This window comes from Lutjanus erythropterus, chromosome 22 (assembly GCF_056507025.1).
Source record: "Lutjanus erythropterus isolate fLutEry1 chromosome 22, fLutEry1.hap2, whole genome shotgun sequence".
Lineage (NCBI taxonomy): Eukaryota > Metazoa > Chordata > Actinopteri > Lutjaniformes > Lutjanidae > Lutjanus > Lutjanus erythropterus.
Window position 1 is genome coordinate 10645990 of NC_139338.1, and position 18678 is coordinate 10664667.

An 18678-nucleotide genomic window follows, 5' to 3' on the forward strand; every position below is an offset into this window, starting at 1 on the left:
ATGGATCTTGCGACTCCTGCTGCCTCACAAAGTAAGCTAAAAAATGCTTGTCAGGAAGATTTAATCATGTCAATGAGGCATTTAAAACAAATTGTTTTTAGGTTTAGCCTATGATAGAAATAACTGAAAAAGGTCTCTGTCTGATGCAAAGCAAAGCAACTGTAAAACTTGTGTGAAACTTTGGAAAGTGGTTTGCAGAAAAGTAAGGAGTCATTTACGGCTAAGGGGCTTCAAAATACAAAGCCACCAGTGCGGTCCTTAAAGACCTCATGTTGTGTACTCCAAAGTGTCAGCAGTCTCCAAGATGATCCAGTAATGTGTCAGTAAATGTCAACCATGAGTCAGCGACTTCTTTTCACCACCACCCATGTGAAATTGGCTAAGAACAGCGGGGAGCGAAACAGCAATCAGGCCTGTATTCATTTTACAAGTGCTGCACTCATCCGATGAGTCTCCTGTGCAAATATTTATTTTCAGTGGTGATGTGAAGTAGACACTGACAGAAGGAGATTGACAGACTTACCAACCACGTCTAAAAAACATATTTGGCTGGAGTCTGGTTTCAGTGATTTGATTTATTCCACTCTGAGCTGGTGTAAGTGACTACCTGACAAGTTGACGACATGTGATACAAGAACTAAAATGGATCCATAAAAGAACCTGTGAAACGTGTCAGTGCCATTATATTGTCTCCTCTACCTGTCACTCTTCACCCGTTTGCTCCCTACAGCTATCTCAGTTCTCTCCTCTCATTGCGTCTCCCTCTTCCCTGATGCTGGAGTTGTCGCTCCCCTTTAATGTCCTGAATGAGAGGTTTGGAATCGAGGCGTGACAGGAGCGTGGATCCGCGTTTCCATTTTTAGATCAGGGTCAGGGCCGGATCACACCTTCTCATGTTTGCTTCGCACCGTCGCTCTGCAGGGTCTCTTATGTAAAACACAGTGGGTGTGTTTGTGCAATGACGGTGTGCCTGAGTGTGTTAGCAGGACGGAGACAGATGACATCTCTGTTGCTTGGTGTGTGTGTGGTGTGTACAGGAAATAGAGTGCGACACTCAACCACTACCTCTATAATTTATTTTTTTTACCAGCTCAGGTAAAGATGATCACTTTGTGGAGGTTTTACTTATCAAACCAAAATTACTTCAATACGGTCTGATCATCAGGATTTTACCTCATAACCATCTACAAACATGTTTTACTGTGACAGAGGAGGTTAAATGAAAGTGTATTGTGCGGCACAGCTTCCTGTATTTTGGACTCTTTGGCTCTTTGTTCTATCAGTGGTCAGCACTGTCAATACTGTTTGCCATTGGTCGGAAGCGCAAATTTGCATATCAGAGTTCACCAAAGTTAGTCTTCGGGAAACATTTGTTCAGATTAATTTCACGTCCTCCATTGGATCCTCTGATCACAGTAATTCCACTGGAATGAATATATTCTGCAGCAAAATTTTAAATCCCGGTGTGAGCAGACCGACAGTCAGCAGTTTCAGTCTTGTCTGCGCCTTTGACTCTTTAGACTGTCCTTCCAACCAAGCAAAGAATCAGCTTCTTCATAAAGCTCGGTGAAGACCCATAGCTGTTGGTGTGTGACGTAGTGCCGTACGGTTTTATGGCAAATCTTGCTTCTTTTTATTCATAGTCTTTTGACTTGCCTTTCATTTAGTCATCTGAATTGTTTTAGTTTTAGTCTAGTTTTAGTCAACTAAATATAATAAGATTTTTGTTGTATTTATTTGTTGTAATTGACAGTGGATTTAGTTGACTAAAGTGAAATGCAAAGTTTCTCTAGAATCTCTAGATCTAACTCATACTCCTGGTGGAAACATTAACCTGTTATTGACTGTAACATTAAGAATACTATATTTCTTCACATTTCTTCTTGTTTTTGTTACCTTTTTCATATATATATACAAGGGCAAATTGCTAATCTATGGTTATATTTATTGGTATGTATTATAGGCCTGACCTCTATGAATAGTTCCAAAATTATAAACCATGATCATGCACGTTATTGCACTGCTTTGCAGAGTGTGTGGTAAGACTGTGCAGAGCAGAGGGCAGCTTACCCACAGCCGGCTTCTGAAAGCCGGAGGCCGAGGCAGAGCGTCTGGAGGAATGAATATCCCGAGTCATATCAAATTCTGCTCTAATTTGATGTACTTTACTTCATGAGTGCACACAGACATACAGACAGGAAACAACCAAAGTCTCTTGAGTGCACGGTTCAGTCTGAGGCTGAACTGACACACCATCAGTGCTGCCTTGGAGACTGGGTCCATCCAGTTCACTCGTCCCTCCCAAACTTTTTCTTCTAGTTTTTATTTCTTGTCCACTCAGCCAAAGTTACATAGCGCAAGAACAGGCATTTGTGCTCGGAGTGGGAATGACAGAGGCACCATTCTGCCTATTACAAGTTAGTGTAGTCAGTGTACCATGAAAATGATTACAAAGCCGTTATTTTAAGGCAAAAAGTTGCATAATGTTGCTTTAATTAACAACTGCTCAGAATGAAAACATCCTGGATCTTGGTGGATGAAGAACCAGGCGACTCCATAAAAAAGTGTTGAGTAAAAACAACCCTTCAGGTAGCTTAATCCTCCAAATTGAAAGGCACAGAATGGCTGCATAATGGCAGCATTTTCCATTTTCATCCCCTCAGCGCAGTTGATAAAATCACTGCAGGACAGCAGCAATTCACTGCAGCTCCCAGAGGTCCAGGTAATTGGACCATATCCAGTCCTGACTGATCTCTGACCCCCAAATGACAACCTATGATTAAAGCCAGCTCCCATTGTGAACACAGTTGTCACTGTTCAATGAAAGACTGTACCCTTTTCTCCCACTCAGATGTTCATATGGATGAAGGGTTTTTTAGGTTTATTGTCAAAGGCTGGTCTGTGTCTAACAGGATCAAATGAAAAGCAAGATGAAGAAGATGTATATTTTTTGACACTTTATCCGGCATCTGGAACTGCCTCGGAGGTGTGTGTCATTCAGGTCCTGCTTTACTGTCAAGGAGTATTTCTTGTCACTTTGCGATTTGTGTTAATAGTTGACAAGAAGTGGGAGTTTCAGACTGAGAGGTGTCACTTTCTATCAGGGGTGACAGCTTAAACCTGTCCCATTCTGGCTTGCAGCACTGCCAAAAAATATAAATCTGCAATATCATGAATATCATAGAGAAGGCATTCCAAAAACTAGAAATTAAGCAAGAAGTTTAAAAGGTTAGTTCATATTTATTAGATATATTTATATGTAGAATATTTTCACCCCTTTATTTTGCTGTCAGAGAGCCTTTTCTTTTAGGAAACCGCTGTTACATAATCCAAAAACCACTCTCCCCAAACCAACCAAACTCTAGTGGTGAAATTAGTCATTTTACCTCACAGAACACAGGGGTTGCTGGTCTACCATTGCCTTGATACGGTAGAGAGTGAGTGTTATTGTGTGACTTTGGTGAATCTGATATAATATTTTAAAATACAGAAGTCACACGATAACACAAACAAGGCAGCAGTAGACAAGCAACTCCTCTGTTCTGAAAGGTAAAATTAGTGATTTTGCCAATGGAGTTTGGTGGCTTTGGAGAAAGCAATATTTCGCTCATGTAACAGTGGTTTTCCATTAGAAAAGGTTGCAGTAAAGCCGTGAAAAATCCTAATAAATATTGTCTACCCTTTAACTGATATTTTGTTTATATGGACCCTTTTTAAATGGTTAAATTATGTTGTTGGTGACCCCGTCCACAGAGGTTCATTGCTTGTCTTCCGCTCTGGTACTCCTCTCTGCTTCTACAGACTGAAAGCTTGCTGACCACCTCTTTTAGGTGATAGATTGACTATCAAAATTTCTGTCATACAACTGTACTTCAAATAATCCATACAGTCCCTTTAACTTTTTTCACTTTTAGCCAGTGTATATCGCCACTATTAAAATATAACCTTTGTATTTCCAGCATAAAACAGACATCATTGTCATTCATACCGATTCTACTCACAAAGAAATACCTTGGCTCATTAAGTGCACATTTTTAGCAAGAAAATATAAACAAACACTCAACAGCTTTCTGTACCACAGTGTTCTGTCTGTGTGTACCCATTATAATGATGGAGAATATTTCCATGAGAGTGCTGAGCAGCACTTCTTCATGCACTGATCTCTTGTACCCAAATTTCGGTTTGTCTCCAACTATTTTTCCCCTTGAGGCTGTGAGATGATGAGCAAAAAAAGCTGGCTCATAAGCAAAGCTGATGCTCTTTGCAGATCTGCAGGGAGACACAGAATTAGCACGAGCACAAATGAAGCTGCACACTAATATTTTCAAGGTGCTGCCTTTTCTTCTCCCGCAGACAGCGATTCAGTCACCTGTTACGAAAATAACAACTTAACACTTTTCACAGGAGTACTCGGGGGAGTATACAAGGGTGCAGAGGATGGATGATGACAGTTATCAGAAATTAGGCAGGCTCAAGATCACTCCGTGAGTGTCTGTCGGGGGCTTTTTAAGGCTGAGGTTCCATTTCTGAGATGCTTTTAACACGAGATACACTTCTTGGCACTGTGGTCAGAAAAAAATGATCGCTTCGTCGCAGGCTGTTATTCACAGTAGTTTTCGAGTCAGTGAGTGTGTGTGTGTGCTGCAATCAGTAAAATGCAGGGCTGGAGATGGAACACAGCAGGCTGCACTGCTGAGAACAGAAATAGTGTTTTTACTCCCGCAGCTGCTCCAAAACCAACGCACTCTTGTGTTTCTGAATGTGTATGCGTGTATTTGCGTCTGCATGTGTGTGTCCGTTCAGTACATGTATGTGTGGGGTAGTATGAGGTTCTTATTGATAGTCAGATAGTCAGCAGCAGGTGTAAGCTAAGGTGAAGCTAAGCAATGTACGCATATGTATGTCAGTGTATTTTTGTTTACATGTACACTAGGTGTATTTTCACTGCTATACCTTGTTGTCGGTCAGCCTTTTCTGATGGGAAATTCCTGTTATATAAGCTAAAAAATTGCTGTTTCTTGCTCTGTCTGTTCTTGCTGGTCCTTCGCTGCCTCGATCTGTCAGTTAGTTTCACTTATGTTATTTATTGTGACAAAGTGGGTAAGATCACACCATTTGTCCCATTTTCATCAATTTCATATCCAAAATTTATGGTTAAAGTAAAATACGCACAAGTAATTGTTAAGTTTAGTCATCGTTTATTGGGTTTGTTTTGCGTTACTCAGGTTAATTCATTCATGTTATTGTTTGGACCAAGGACAAAAACAGGGAGGAGTCCATCAGTCTCTGTATTTATACCCTGGGTGACATCACTAGTGATGTCAGTAAACTGAATCAGCAAATATGCTTGCTAAACCAGACTCCACTGACAAAAACAGTGAACACGGGAGTTGCTGGTCTACCACTGCCTCAATCTGTTATTTTGTGTGTCCTATTATTTATACTGTTTGTGTGACTTAAGTGTTTTAAAAGGTTAGTTTAATTTCACAAAAGTAACACAATAACACAAACAAGCTAACAAATCAAGGCAGTGGCAGACGAGCAACTTCCATGTTCTGTGAGATAAAATCACTGATTTCTCCAACGGAGTTGAGCAAGAGAGAATGATAGGCAGCAGTTTCCATTTGGAATAGCCTGTCTTAAGGTAAAGTGGAGAAAATATTCTAAATATATTGTACACTTAAATTGATATTGATTTTTTTCTATCTGTCTTTTTTTAAGTGGCTAAAATTTGCAGCTGACTCCACAGCAGTTCATTACTCAGGTTCTGTGCTGATACTCCTTTCTGCGTCTCCAAACTGGGGGCATGTTGAAAAGCATCTACTGTAGGTGACACACTGACTATCCATAAGTGCCTCACTCCACCCCACTTCAAATAATCCAAACTATCCCTTTAAATTTGCAGATGATGAATAAGGCCATCTGTAACTTTAATCACCTGTCAAAACTTGCACGAGTGCAGGTCAAGCTTTTAAAACGGTGAATTTTATGCCATCTCATGTCTTTTCCTGTTCTCGTTCTGTCTGAGTGGATACCATGACAGAAAAGTAAAGAGTTATTATGCAAATCCCTCAATTGAATGTCTTTGTTTTGGGGGGGGAGAGAGAGCAAGAGAGAGATAACAATTCTTTTGAAGAGATGAAAAGCAGAATGCTAATTCTGAGTCGCCTGTAGAGACACGGAGAGGCACACAATGCTGGAGACTTTTTATTTTGGATTTTTGTTTAATGAGTAGTACCTTCTTTGTATTTGTGTTGCATTCTCTGAGGGATTTTGAATGCCATGTGTTTGTATGCAGCTTGTGTGCATGTGTACGCACCTCTCTGTGGCTAAGAGTACCTGTTTTTCCCTCAGTCGAGCACATCATTTCCATAATGATGCCTTAAATAGAGTCCTTGCAGGTGCATGTGTTTGCATGGCCGTCATATGTGTACTTGTACCCCCGATCATAGTTACATCAAATCATAGGCTAATTTAAGTGGGAAATGGACCACATGCAGGTGTCTGCATTGTTGACCACAGCCTGTTTAGAGCCGTGTTGATGATGATTGGAGGTAATCTGCCTACGTGGAGCAACACGGTGCCAGAGCTGCAAGTATAATTATACTGTGACAGAGGGAGAGAAAAAGAGAGGGGAAGAGCCATTGAAAGTGACTGGTGAGAGGCTATTTATAGCTGATCGCTAACTGTCTCTAAATGAGTGGCTGGTACTCAAGTAGAGAGGACATGATTGGTGGATGAGTGGTTGGCTTTTAAGAAGAGATGTTATGGTTGGTTTGCCAACTTGTCTTGACTAATTAGCTCATATTAATTTTTTCAGAAAATTCTTTTGAGACGTATGTATTATTACTGCAAACATGTTTATGTGGCGAGGATAATTCCATAATTTTCTGGGTATCCCTGCATCATGTATGTACAATTTAATGGCAGCAACATGTTGAATGTTTTCTTCTGTGGCGTCTAAAGTTGTTGTTAATTGTATGTAAAGCATATTGTAATTTTTAGACTTCAGTTTTTGTACAGATTAAACAAACAAAATATAAGGTGTTAATAAACAAGTTTTAGAGATGCTGATAGGTGGATTTAGTCACCCCTGGACAGAGCCAGGCTAGCTAGCTATTTCCTGTCTTTTTGCTAAGCTAAGCTAGCCAATTGCTAGCTCCAGCTACAGGGTTACTGTGCAGATGTTAGAATGGTAATGGTCTTCTCAGCGCACATCTGATGAGGTGTATGGGGAAGTCACACAGGACAGAGCAGAGTGTTTTCAAAACTTCTCTATTGGATTGGGATAATCGTTTTTTAATGTGACAATGACACTTACTTTTTCTTTTTTTTTCTGTCTTTGTGTCCCACAGGTACTACAGCGCCACCATTCTGCAGATGTCAGGAGTGCGGGACGACAGGCTGGCCATCTGGCTGGCTGGACTCACCACCCTCACCAACTTCCTGTTCACTCTGCTGGGAGTGTGGCTGGTGGAAAGAGTCGGCCGTCGGAAGCTCACCTTGGGCAGCATCATAGGTAAGTCACACATCGGGTAGCGACATCTTCAGATCCGAATGGTCATTTTTTTCATGTTGTGTGTGTCATGTTTTTTGACAGGCACATGTTTGAGTTTGAGTCTGTTGGCCTTCGGTTTTCTGATGTCTGCCCAGCACAGTCCTCCTGTCACCTTCCATCCATTAGACCCAGCTATGGCCAACTCCACCTGCTCTAAATACCAGTGAGTACAAACCTCTACAGTTCAGTTTGGTTCCAAGTTACAGTGGACCCAGTGCTGCTGGGAAACTGTCTGCTCTGCTATGAACCATAAACCTTTTATCATCTTCTTTCGCTACCAGCCAGCATCACTTTTTTAATGGGGTGTGCATAAGACTCTCATTATACTGTCATAACCATGTCATGACACCCATCATGACCATGATGGAGTCTTTATGAATGATTATGACCATTGTCATTAAGTGTCATTCGGTACATTATGTCATTTTAATGCAAAGTTGACATGGTTTGACGTGTTTGTTCTGACAACTTTACATTAATCAAGCCAGTAATGTCTTTGTTATGACAGCTTGATATTAAACATAACCAATCATGTCGTGGTTCTGACAACTTGACATTAATCAAGACAAAAATGACAAACTGAGCCAGTTTGATGACAGGAAATACAGAACTCAAGTGGTTTTCTCTCTGGGTTTGGTTTCTGACTCCTCTGCTAATTAGGTGGCTAGCTCCACAGCTAACTGAGCTAACTAGCTAACACCAGCTACAGATTACAGCAAACAGTGGATAGCCTATTTTAGCAACAAGTAAACTGCTCTTTACTCTGTATGCTAAATCACCATGGTACTGCACTCTGTCGTTAAACTGGCTGTATAACATTTAATGACATCTTTATATGAAGTGGTCATGACACACTTATAATGGTCTCATGACAGCCAGTGTCAAAACCAACCACATATATGGCAGTATAATTTAATGTTAAAACATATAGATAAATAGCATCTTTAAGTTTGATAATGTCATGTTGTCATGACAAAGACATTGACAGGTTGTATTGTCTTGGTTAATGTCAAGTTGTCATTAAAAAAAAAACAAAAAAACATTTGTCTCATAATGAAGACAATATTGGTTTGATTAAGGTCAAGTTGTCATAACAAAGACGTCTCAAACAATGTCATCTGTGCATTACATATGATGTAAATGACTGAATAACACTTAACGACAACAGTCATAAACATTCATAAATACTCCTTTGTGGTCATGACAGGTGCCATGACATGGTTGTGACAGTCTCATGTACATTATGTCATGTGGAACACCGTTATCCCACATATTCTGATACTATGGTCTAAATAAGAGCTGTTAAAAACTGCTCAGCACCTAAAATTGATTGGTTTGAGCCCTGGGACTATTCCTGCTGCTTATTACCATCTCAGAAATAAAACAGAAGTATTGTGTTTAGATACTGAATAATTCAACATTCATGCGTCTTCTGAGGATTGAGCTGCAAACATTTGAGATGTTTATTTAATAATTAGAAACTTTTTTAAGAGTACCAGAGGAAGTATTGGAGAGATTGAAGGAGTACTCCGCTTGCTCTTCACAGAGGTTGATATGAAGTGTCATTATTCACACTTTGTCACATTATGCACAGGTGTAGATGAACACTGAGAGCTATGGCGAGACCACTATTCACCTCGGAGCACTTCTGCTCTTTGTAAAAGCACTCAATACTTTGCAATGTCAGAATATCAATCCAGAGAGCACACTCAGTGGTGGAGAGCTCCAGAGGATAAAACCTCTTCTAAAAGGATATTTTCATAGACGTTATTGCAGGTTTTCACACATACATTAATAAAGATCTCTATATTTTTCAGCACTCAGACTCAAACTCAAAATTAGTGCCAGAATATATTAAGGCAGAGTCCCGCAAAGTGTGAACTAGTTGAACGCTTGGGCTAATTAATCCAAAGATGAAGAAAAAAACACAGCTGCCACAAGTCTGTAACCCTCTTCTCTTCCTATACTCTTTATACTCCTGTTAATCTTCACCAAAACAGCATGACAGTACAGTACAGCCAACTTTACTCTTTGGGTTTCACAGCAGAGTCGTCACTCTCACCTGTCCCTCATAAACAATGGAAGATAGGAACTAATTAACTCTTAAAACAATAGTTAGTGTTAGATAACCAGCAGGAAACAGCAACAACAATTTGTTAGAAAGTGAAGAACATCTGATGAAAATAAAACACATTTTTTAAAGTCATTATAAGAACTTTGATGGCGTTATTAAGTACTATGTGCTCAGTATCAGCGTATGTAAATGTAAGTACTCTGAAAAAAAGTGATATCAGTGCATCCCTGTCACAGAGAGGTGAGGCGGAGCAGCTAGGCGACATCGGAGGGAAGACCAGAAAACATTTTCTCCATAAAATATGATTTTGTTTCACCAAAATAAGTGACATAGTTGGTTGTTTGTGGCTTTTGATCAATTTGGCCCGAGAACAGATTCACCCAAATCCCTGATGAGGACTTCTCAGGCTGTTGTGGAATTCAAGCCATCGTAATCACAATGTACTGTGATAGCATCTATTTTTCACCAGATATTATGACTGGAGAGATTCGAATATTTCACACTCACATAGATTTTCCTGGTAAAAGAAAAAAACAGTAATTACCAGATAACAGAAACTCTGACATTAGATATGGTCTGAGTCATATTGTTCTAGATACACGATTTATTGTGTTTCCTCTGACCGACCTATTAATAACTGGATAAAACAATGAGTTGTCTTGGAAACAATACTCTAAAGATGTTTTGTAAATATTGTTCATGTCTATATGGCTTTTCTCACAAACCTTAGTACTAAACTGCAGTTCACTTCATTGTCTTCAGTGGCAACAAAAGGCAAACACACACAGAACAGTGTGTTTCATGTAAGCCGGAGATCAGGTGCCTCTGTGTCCCAATTTACTCTCACTTACACGAACACAAGATGAAACTCGTGTGTAACAGCGGCCTTTCATCATAACAACAAACAGCGCCTAATGGACTCGCCGTCCAGCTCCCACACACTGTAACAGGCCACACGCCACCGCGCGCACACACACAAACAAACACAAACACTGAGGTAATTTGAAGAGATGAGTGCTTTTACCACACTACAGTGGCTTCATCGAGTTCACTTTACTTTGTTTGAGCCCACACGTCCTCTCGCTGACCACGGCAGCGTCACAGGAGCACCAGAGCCACCACAGGCATCTCACATGATTTTGTCAGCAGATTGACCACTCAGAATTCTTAATTGTTTTAAAAGAAAGGGTCCTGATTTCTAGCCGGTCACCATCAACATTTCCAGCTGAAATGTCAACTCCAGCTTGCAGATTTAGTTAGTTCCAGCTAGCTAGGTAATTATGTTAACATTAGCTTCATGAGTTGGTTGAAAATGCATTTCCGACTGATTGTTTAATGCTGCCAGCTAGCTTGTTTTTAAAACAGTAAACCCGTGAAAGAGGTAATGCTAAAAGCTTGAGGCTAAAACCAGGCAGAAATCATCAGCTGCTGACGGCCATTCAGATTTCTCAGTAATCTTTCAAACAAGCAGTCCTTTCAGACAGAGATGGACAAAGGCAGTGTCCAAATTTCTAGCCAGGAACCATTAATTTTACCAGCTGAAATGTCAACTGCTACTACCAAAATGTATTAGTTCTAGCTTGCTAGCTAATTAAGCCAACTTTAGCTCCATGAGTTGGTTGAAATGCTTTTTTGACTTATCGTGTAATTCTTCCAACTGTAGAAGGGGTCTTATATATGTGCAGTTGAAGGATACATACATGGTATTGTGTTAAAACCCCAAGGCTGAAGCCAGGCTTTAGGTCCCATAGGCCAAAAAGTGTCCCAGTGGACCAAAATTCCATTGTTCTGAAACCACACACCCATTGCGCCGAAGGCCAATTAGTCAGGAAGTACACTCTCCCTTCAGTTGCTAACCCTAACCCATAATGACTCTGGTGACGGGTCAGTGCACCAACTGAAGTAAAACTCTCATGATTTTATTCAGATATTGGAAATTTGTCTGTGACAGTAAAATTGCTTGAAATGTTGTTTGGTGTAAGAACAGAAAGTAGCCTTTTAAAGGCAGAACCCCAACCAATTCAGAACCATGGACAGGAATATAAAACGGAGACTTAGTTTTATACTTTTTGCATTTCTGTCCAGCACCCAGTAGTCACAGTTTTTGGATGTGGATGCTGTTTTTTTAATATCTTTGCAGTCCCTAGTTAGTCCTAGTATCAGTAAAGTATGATGTTGTGTAAACCTGCCCAAAATGTAATAAAGAACAGGGCAGAGCTGCTAATGTTATCCTAAATATAGTACCATCCAGGGGCAGCTTCCACACAGTGGGAAAATTGTACAACCTGCAGCTTAGTGCAGATAAACTCACTTAATTCCATTCCTTTTCGTTTTCCTCTAGTCACATGTCCACTGAATAATAGATTTTATTAAAGGTTTTACACACAAGCCGTACATAAGCCTAATATGACCAATATTATACACATTTTCAAACGTCACCCTCTGAGTTTTAGCTGTTGCTGAGCTGTTGAACGTCTCCCCTCACCTTCCCACAGTATTTACTTTAGCTTCCCTGTGGCACTAATACATGGTTTTATTTTAGCCTACGTGACATCAGTGTGTAATGAGAGCAAGGTGCCCTGCACAGGGACTTCAAAAATAGACCTCTGAAACAAAAGACACACATTTCGTGCACTTCCATCAGCCACTACAACAAGAACAATCCTGATGACAATGCACGAACAACACAGTGTGTCCTTGTGAAAATTTAATTTGTGAGTAGGTCAGCGCTTGAAACCATCTTACATGTGGACTGCTAATCACATAACTGACTGTAGCACATGACAAGATGTACTTTTAATAAACAAAGACATGACAGAGAGATAAAACAGGATAAAGATGTAATGATGGTGCATAATTTTGATTAATCTCTTCCCGTATGTGGAGAACAGTGCATACATTAATTGAATTTGGGTAATGAGGGAAATCTCAATTAGAGTCTTAATTAGAGGAGGTGGACTGTTGTTTTCTGTTATGGTCCCATCTTGTGAAGTGGTATAGGCAGATAAATGTTTTTCAGTATACTACAGATGTCACTCAAAAAAAAAAAAAAGACAATGAAAAGTAAATGATAGTGACTCCAAGAGCTACTGTGCTGTGTGATTGATTGCATTCAGTGAAATTATAGCTAATGTTTCTGCTCGCAGGCTGTGTGAGCCGTGCATGCTGGACCCTGGATGTGGTTTCTGTTACCGTGAGAATGGCTCAGCGCTCCTCACCTCCTCCTGTGTACCAGTCAATAAGGCCTCCACTGAGCAAGCAGCATGGGGCAGGTGAGTCACAGGATGCTGAGCGAGTACAGTACGTGCGTGTTTAGGATGCAGCAGAGGGAGGGAACACTGTAGTGGAAGAACAGGATTAGAATATGTGTTTAGAGCTTTTGATCAAATCCAACCGCTTAATGTGAAAAGACACATTTCACTTTGAATGATTAACAACAGCCGATGAGTGTGCCTCCTTCTTCCAGGTGCTCCAACTCCAGCCTGATGAGAGATCACACCTACTGGGCCTACAACTACTGTCCCACCTCCTTCTCCTGGCTGGTTTTACTGGGTCTGGTGCTCTACCTGGCTGCTTTTGCTCCAGGTAACAAATTGAGCCTGTGTTTTTTTTTCTTTGTTCTTTGATTCAACTTTTGTGTTTGGTTGCAGTTATACTTATCATTACTGTGCTGCTTCAGCCATGCCAGTATGATTTTAATGCATATTTATGACTATATGCTCTATCCTCTTAACCAGCTGATAGGTAGCTCAAAGACATGAACAACTGCTAGGCTAAAAACAAGTCTCAAGTTTGAACTTAGTATCTGGTTTATTGTTTCCTTATTAGGTTTATATAGTTAGTTGAACCCAGATCACCCAGTTACAATACCATTACACTATGCTATGCATCTTTTGACATGAAAGACCAGGCTAGACAAAAAGACACAACACTGTACTGTACAAAAAACCTTTGCAGACCTTCACTGTTTACATCTGGCAGTTGTTTGCATTGCAGTAGATACTCCAACATCTGTTTCCTAGCAATGCATATTGAAGCTTTGACTGTCCTCTCATACAAAAGACACGAGTGCGGACAGGTGGAATGTGATCTCTATGTGTAGGAGTCAACCAACCCAAGATATACTATATCTCACTATTGACCTTCCTGTTGAAATTTGTCTCCATGTCCTCAGGGATGGGTCCCATGCCATGGACCATCAACTCAGAGATCTACCCTCTGTGGGCGAGGAGCACAGGGAACGCCTGTGCAGCCGGAGTCAACTGGACCTTCAACATCCTGGTTTCTCTCACCTTCCTCCACGTGGCTCAGTACTTCACCTACTATGGTAAGTTTCTGGGCTGCAGAATTTTGAGCAAATAAATTACCTTTAGAGCTTTTCTTCTTTGTTTTTTGTGAAACGAGGAGATAAAGGAGGTGAACTCATGTAATTTAAATAAGACTAAACACTCTGGTCAAGAACGATCACAACCAGTTACTGACGCTGTCAGTCCTTATCCAATGCTGCCGATCCTTACCATCCAACCCTTTCGGCAGATATTGTGTAATATGCATTCATCCTTACCTTATGTCAAAACCAACAAGGAGCTGACAGCTGATTGATACCCCAAGGTGTTTCAAACCTTTTTCCTTTTTTCCGTCCTTCATCTATACCTCCTCAGTCAATGTGTCTCAACAGCAGGTTTCTCCTCAGACAGGAAGGAACTGACCTTTCATGGGAGCTAGCGATCGATCCATCAGGGGTGATTGTGGAGGCATCCTGAAGATGCGCCGGGGTTAATGATCGATTTGACTTGCTCATCTGGTTTATCAGAATAATTCACCAAGAACGAAAAACATAATGATGTTGTCATAGAAACAGTAATGGTATTTAGCATAATTCGCACATGGTTGTAGCTTCAAAGTGTCATTCTGCTCTGACAAGAAGAAAATAGAGGTCACAGTGGGCAAGAAATCTCATTAAACCTGTCACGGTGTTTCAGTATGAAGGCTTGTTTCTAGGTGCCTTAACACTGCAGTAATGTCGTTTTGGCGAGGGCATGTTTTTCCACTTTTAAGTTATTGTATGCTGAGCCTGAAAGCAATATTTCAATTTGGAGAAACATTTTCATCTGTTTGCACACTCACATCTGTGTACACTCTTTGAAATAAGGGTGTTAACCAGAACCATAAAGGGCTAATTGGCTTGAGAACTCTTTTTAGTTCCTAGTAGAACCTTTTCTGAAGGTAGCACTTGGAACCCTTTCAGAATGTCCTACTTAGAACCACACACAAAGGGTCATATCTTGAAATATCTGTCAAACTTTTCAACCAGAACCTCTGATGAGAGGTTCTACACAGAACCCTTCTTTCTTTAAGGATTTCAACAATCCTTGAATAACATTTTTCCAAAAAAAGGTTCTAAGGATGCTTGAGCCAGAACGGTGCTGGTTCCATGTTGGTGGAAAAGGACCCTTAAAACCCTTTCTTCAAAAAAGGGTTTTTTTAGAAGCACAGGGCTCTGGGTAGAACCTACCTCAGCCCTTTTGGAACCCTTATCTTTAAAAGTGTAGAGGTTCGTGGGCATCCAGCATTCATTGCCCTCAGGATCTGCTGTCACCACCAGTTTTTCTTTTCCTGTTGATAAATGAGAACAAGAAAACTTATTTAGTAAAGTGACACAGCGCTCAAAAAGCTGCGGCAGTGTGTTCCTTGTGTTTGTGGGTGGCTGTCCTTGGTGACAGTGCGCTCTTTTGTTTCTCAGGAGCGTTTTTCTTCTACTCCAGCCTGGCTTTGCTGGGTTTCTTCTTCATCTATGGCTGCCTCCCGGAGACCAAAGCCCGGCGTCTCGAGGAGATCGAAGCCCTGTTCGAGAACCAGCTTTGTTCCTGCGGCGCCTCCGATTCAGACGAGGGACGACAGGTGGAATATATCCGAGTCAAAGGTTCAAATTACCATCTATCGGACAACGACGCGTCCGACGTGGACTAGGAGTTTGAGCATTTCTAACCTGCCTCTGGGTGTTTCATTTGCTTCAGTGATTATTGAAACATGCAGAGTGGTTGGGTCTGTAATATCTTTGTCGTTCTGAGTGTGAGCTGGGAAACCACTGGTTACCCTCACCTGTTAAGAGGTTAAGAATCAGTTTCAAAGGCCTTTTGCTCATATCAGTAATGTGAGTGAGTTCACTTTCAATCCAGTCACTTCAGGAATCCAAAATCAATGACATTGTGTGAGCAGTTAGCAGGATATTATTCTCTGAATTGAGGGTGAACTGACGCAAATCTGGAGTTAAACCCACACATATCTCAATTAAGGAAGGCTAAAACATTGCCTTTTCCACACTTAACAGACGTGTCTTTTTCATGGACACTTGGACAGGAAACATGACTGTTGAAAACACACTGTATGTACAAAATATAAGGGACACTTCATCTCTCATGAAGTCCACTGCTGATGATGTACTTTACCTGGGCTGCAGCTCAATATAAGAAAGATGTCCCTAATATTTTGTACATTTGCTGACTAAATGTCATGTATAATTTATATATGATATTGTACATACAGTATAAAAAGTACTCAACCACCCTACAATGTTCTGCTTGAATATGTTTCTGTTCAAATTCCATTTAAAAAGGTACAGTAAATGTGGTCTCAGGTTTGTGTGTCCACAAGACCTTTGTTGACATGACTGCAGTTGTAATTTATTGTTGATCTATAGTACCATTATGCCTTTCTATATGAGCCACATGTCAGTTAAATGTTGTTTAAGCTTGTAGCATAGCACAATAATGTCAGTTCCACATCTGATGACAGTCCTAGGTTGTGGTCGTTTGGATATTTTTATGAAACGCAAACACCAGAGATGTACAGTATAATGTTCAAGTTTAGAAAACTTGTTTTGTCAGTTGGTGCCTAAACAAAAACACTCACCAATCTAGTAGCACTGAAAGGAATCCAAGTTCTGTTACTATGGTTTATTTTTTTATTGATTAATTTATTGAAATAATATTATTTATCAATCAGCTTTGCAACAAATTACTGAATAACCCTTCCTAAGTCCTGCCCTCTACCTCTGGCATTTTTCTTCTTTCCTGTTTCATGTACGTCAATATGCTATGTGCTAGGGTCATCTATGTTGAAAAGAAAAATACATTTTGAAGATGGTTAAAAGATGTTGCAGGAGGACCTGTATAAGCTGCGTAATGTAAAAAGAAGCCCGCTAGCTAACTAGCTAGAAAATCTACATTAGTGGTTAGCTAGCTACAGCTAGTTACATCTGATAGCTAAAGCTACTAACTAGCTGGCTAAACAAAATCAAGTGTTAGCTAGCTAGTTACATCTGATAGCTGATGTAATAAAAATGTGGGCTTACTTGCTAACTAATCTACATGAGCTGTTTGTTAGGTAGTTAGCTTTTCTTGTTTCTTGTTTTTTAAACAATGGCTAACTTAAGATGTTACTGCAGTATATGTTGCCTTTACAGTTCTTTCATCAATCTTCTAATCATCTACAAAATTTGGTTTTCTTTTCAACACATGCAAGCCTGGCACATAGCATATCTAAGTACTGGAAACAGAAAAGGAGAAAGTTGACAAAGGTTCAGTCGGGTTCCGAGTTTGCTTAACTGTTATTGGAACACAGAACAAAAAGGGACGGGACTTGGAAAGGGTCGGTTTGCTTTAACATAATCTAATCTTTGTTTCTATTCTGTTGCTTACCTGCCTCTAAATATTAGTATAGGTTTTTAATAATACAGTCTTGTGTCAGTTTGTCACTTGGTTGCCAAAACCTAAACTATGGACCCATGTTATTAACCTACGTATGTCATGAACCATGGTTGTTATTGCTGGGTATTAAACGTGTCATGTCCCACAAAGAAAGTAGTCAGTTAAAACCATGGTTTTATGATTAAGGCATCATTTGTTTTTCATTCTATCTTTATCACAATAATATTAGTGCCTGTGTATTGTGAAGGTGCCTAATGGCCGTTTTTCAGTCCAAATCCCGAAGTGGATGTATTGTATCATGTTATGATAATTAAGTCTACATAGCTTTTTTTTATTTGACATGTACATACTGTATTTGCATTTCACCTGTGATGGAATAATATTTTTTTACTCTTATTTAATGTATTTTGATTTTTGTCTTCCTCCATAGCCTTATGTACAAATAGCAGAGCATATCATTTATGTGGTTCTTGTGTCAGAAGTTGAGAAATAGGCTTTAGTGTAATTTGCCAATGTTATTTTGTAAAATTGTAAAACTGTGTGAGATTACACCTTGTTAGTCAAATACACATATGTTTGTGTGTAGCAAAAATTGTTTAAAAGTAGACTACAGAGTAACTTTGTGTAACAAAACAGGTAATAAGGCGTTAACAAGCAGCGCTGTTCGTGTCCAATGAACGGGTTTCTCATGTCAAGTGAAGGACAGTCCATACTTTTTGGCATGTGGGTCCTAACCCGTCATGAATTAATAAGATATAATACCTCTTTTTAATAAACTTTTCAAATAAGACGTTTATCAAATGTTGTGGCACAATGTAGTGACATTTTCAGTGGCACGTCAAAGTTGAATGAAGTATTCGCACCAAGTATTGATATTTTTAGTGCTGTCAAGGTGTCACATTTGGATGCCTATGGTAATGGTTAATAAAGGCACGACAGTACTAAAATGCCATATAAACACTGACATGAGGAAACCCTATAACTGTATTTTAAACAGCTTTTAAAGCACCATTTTCAGCCCATTATTTGCAAATCATTGTATTTTATAACCGCAGACCATTTTCCAAAGCATGATTAATTTACCTCGGCAGCAGTCATTGATTTCATATCAATAATCAATGACAATCAGCTTACACAGACTTTTACTTTGCTTGAAATAGTAATGGGTACAAAATGATGGAGAAAACTAATAATGCTGCACAACAAACTGATAAGGTCATAGTATGCTTTTGAAAATGATCAGCAACATCATAATATAATATGCCCTTCCTACGCCCTGCCCCTTTTTGTTCTGTGCTCCAAAAACAGTTGAGCAACCATGGTACCTGGCGGACCCT

General features: G+C 39.9%; 1 protein-coding gene across 2 annotated transcripts in view; it reads left to right on the top strand.

Annotated features, from left to right (window-relative positions):
• The window catches only part of slc2a13a (solute carrier family 2 member 13a), an 84763-nt gene extending 67714 nt beyond the window's left edge, over positions 1 to 17049 (top strand). For both annotated transcript variants that reach the window (XM_084711490.1, XM_084711491.1), the window contains 6 exons: positions 7356 to 7519; positions 7601 to 7721; positions 12779 to 12904; positions 13099 to 13217; positions 13807 to 13959; positions 15376 to 17049. In XM_084711490.1, coding sequence (XP_084567616.1) covers positions 7356 to 7519; positions 7601 to 7721; positions 12779 to 12904; positions 13099 to 13217; positions 13807 to 13959; positions 15376 to 15602 — 910 coding nt within the window. In that variant the 3' untranslated portion in view covers positions 15603 to 17049. The remainder of the gene's footprint in view (positions 1 to 7355; positions 7520 to 7600; positions 7722 to 12778; positions 12905 to 13098; positions 13218 to 13806; positions 13960 to 15375) is intronic.
• The last annotated feature ends 1629 nt before the right edge of the window (positions 17050 to 18678 follow it).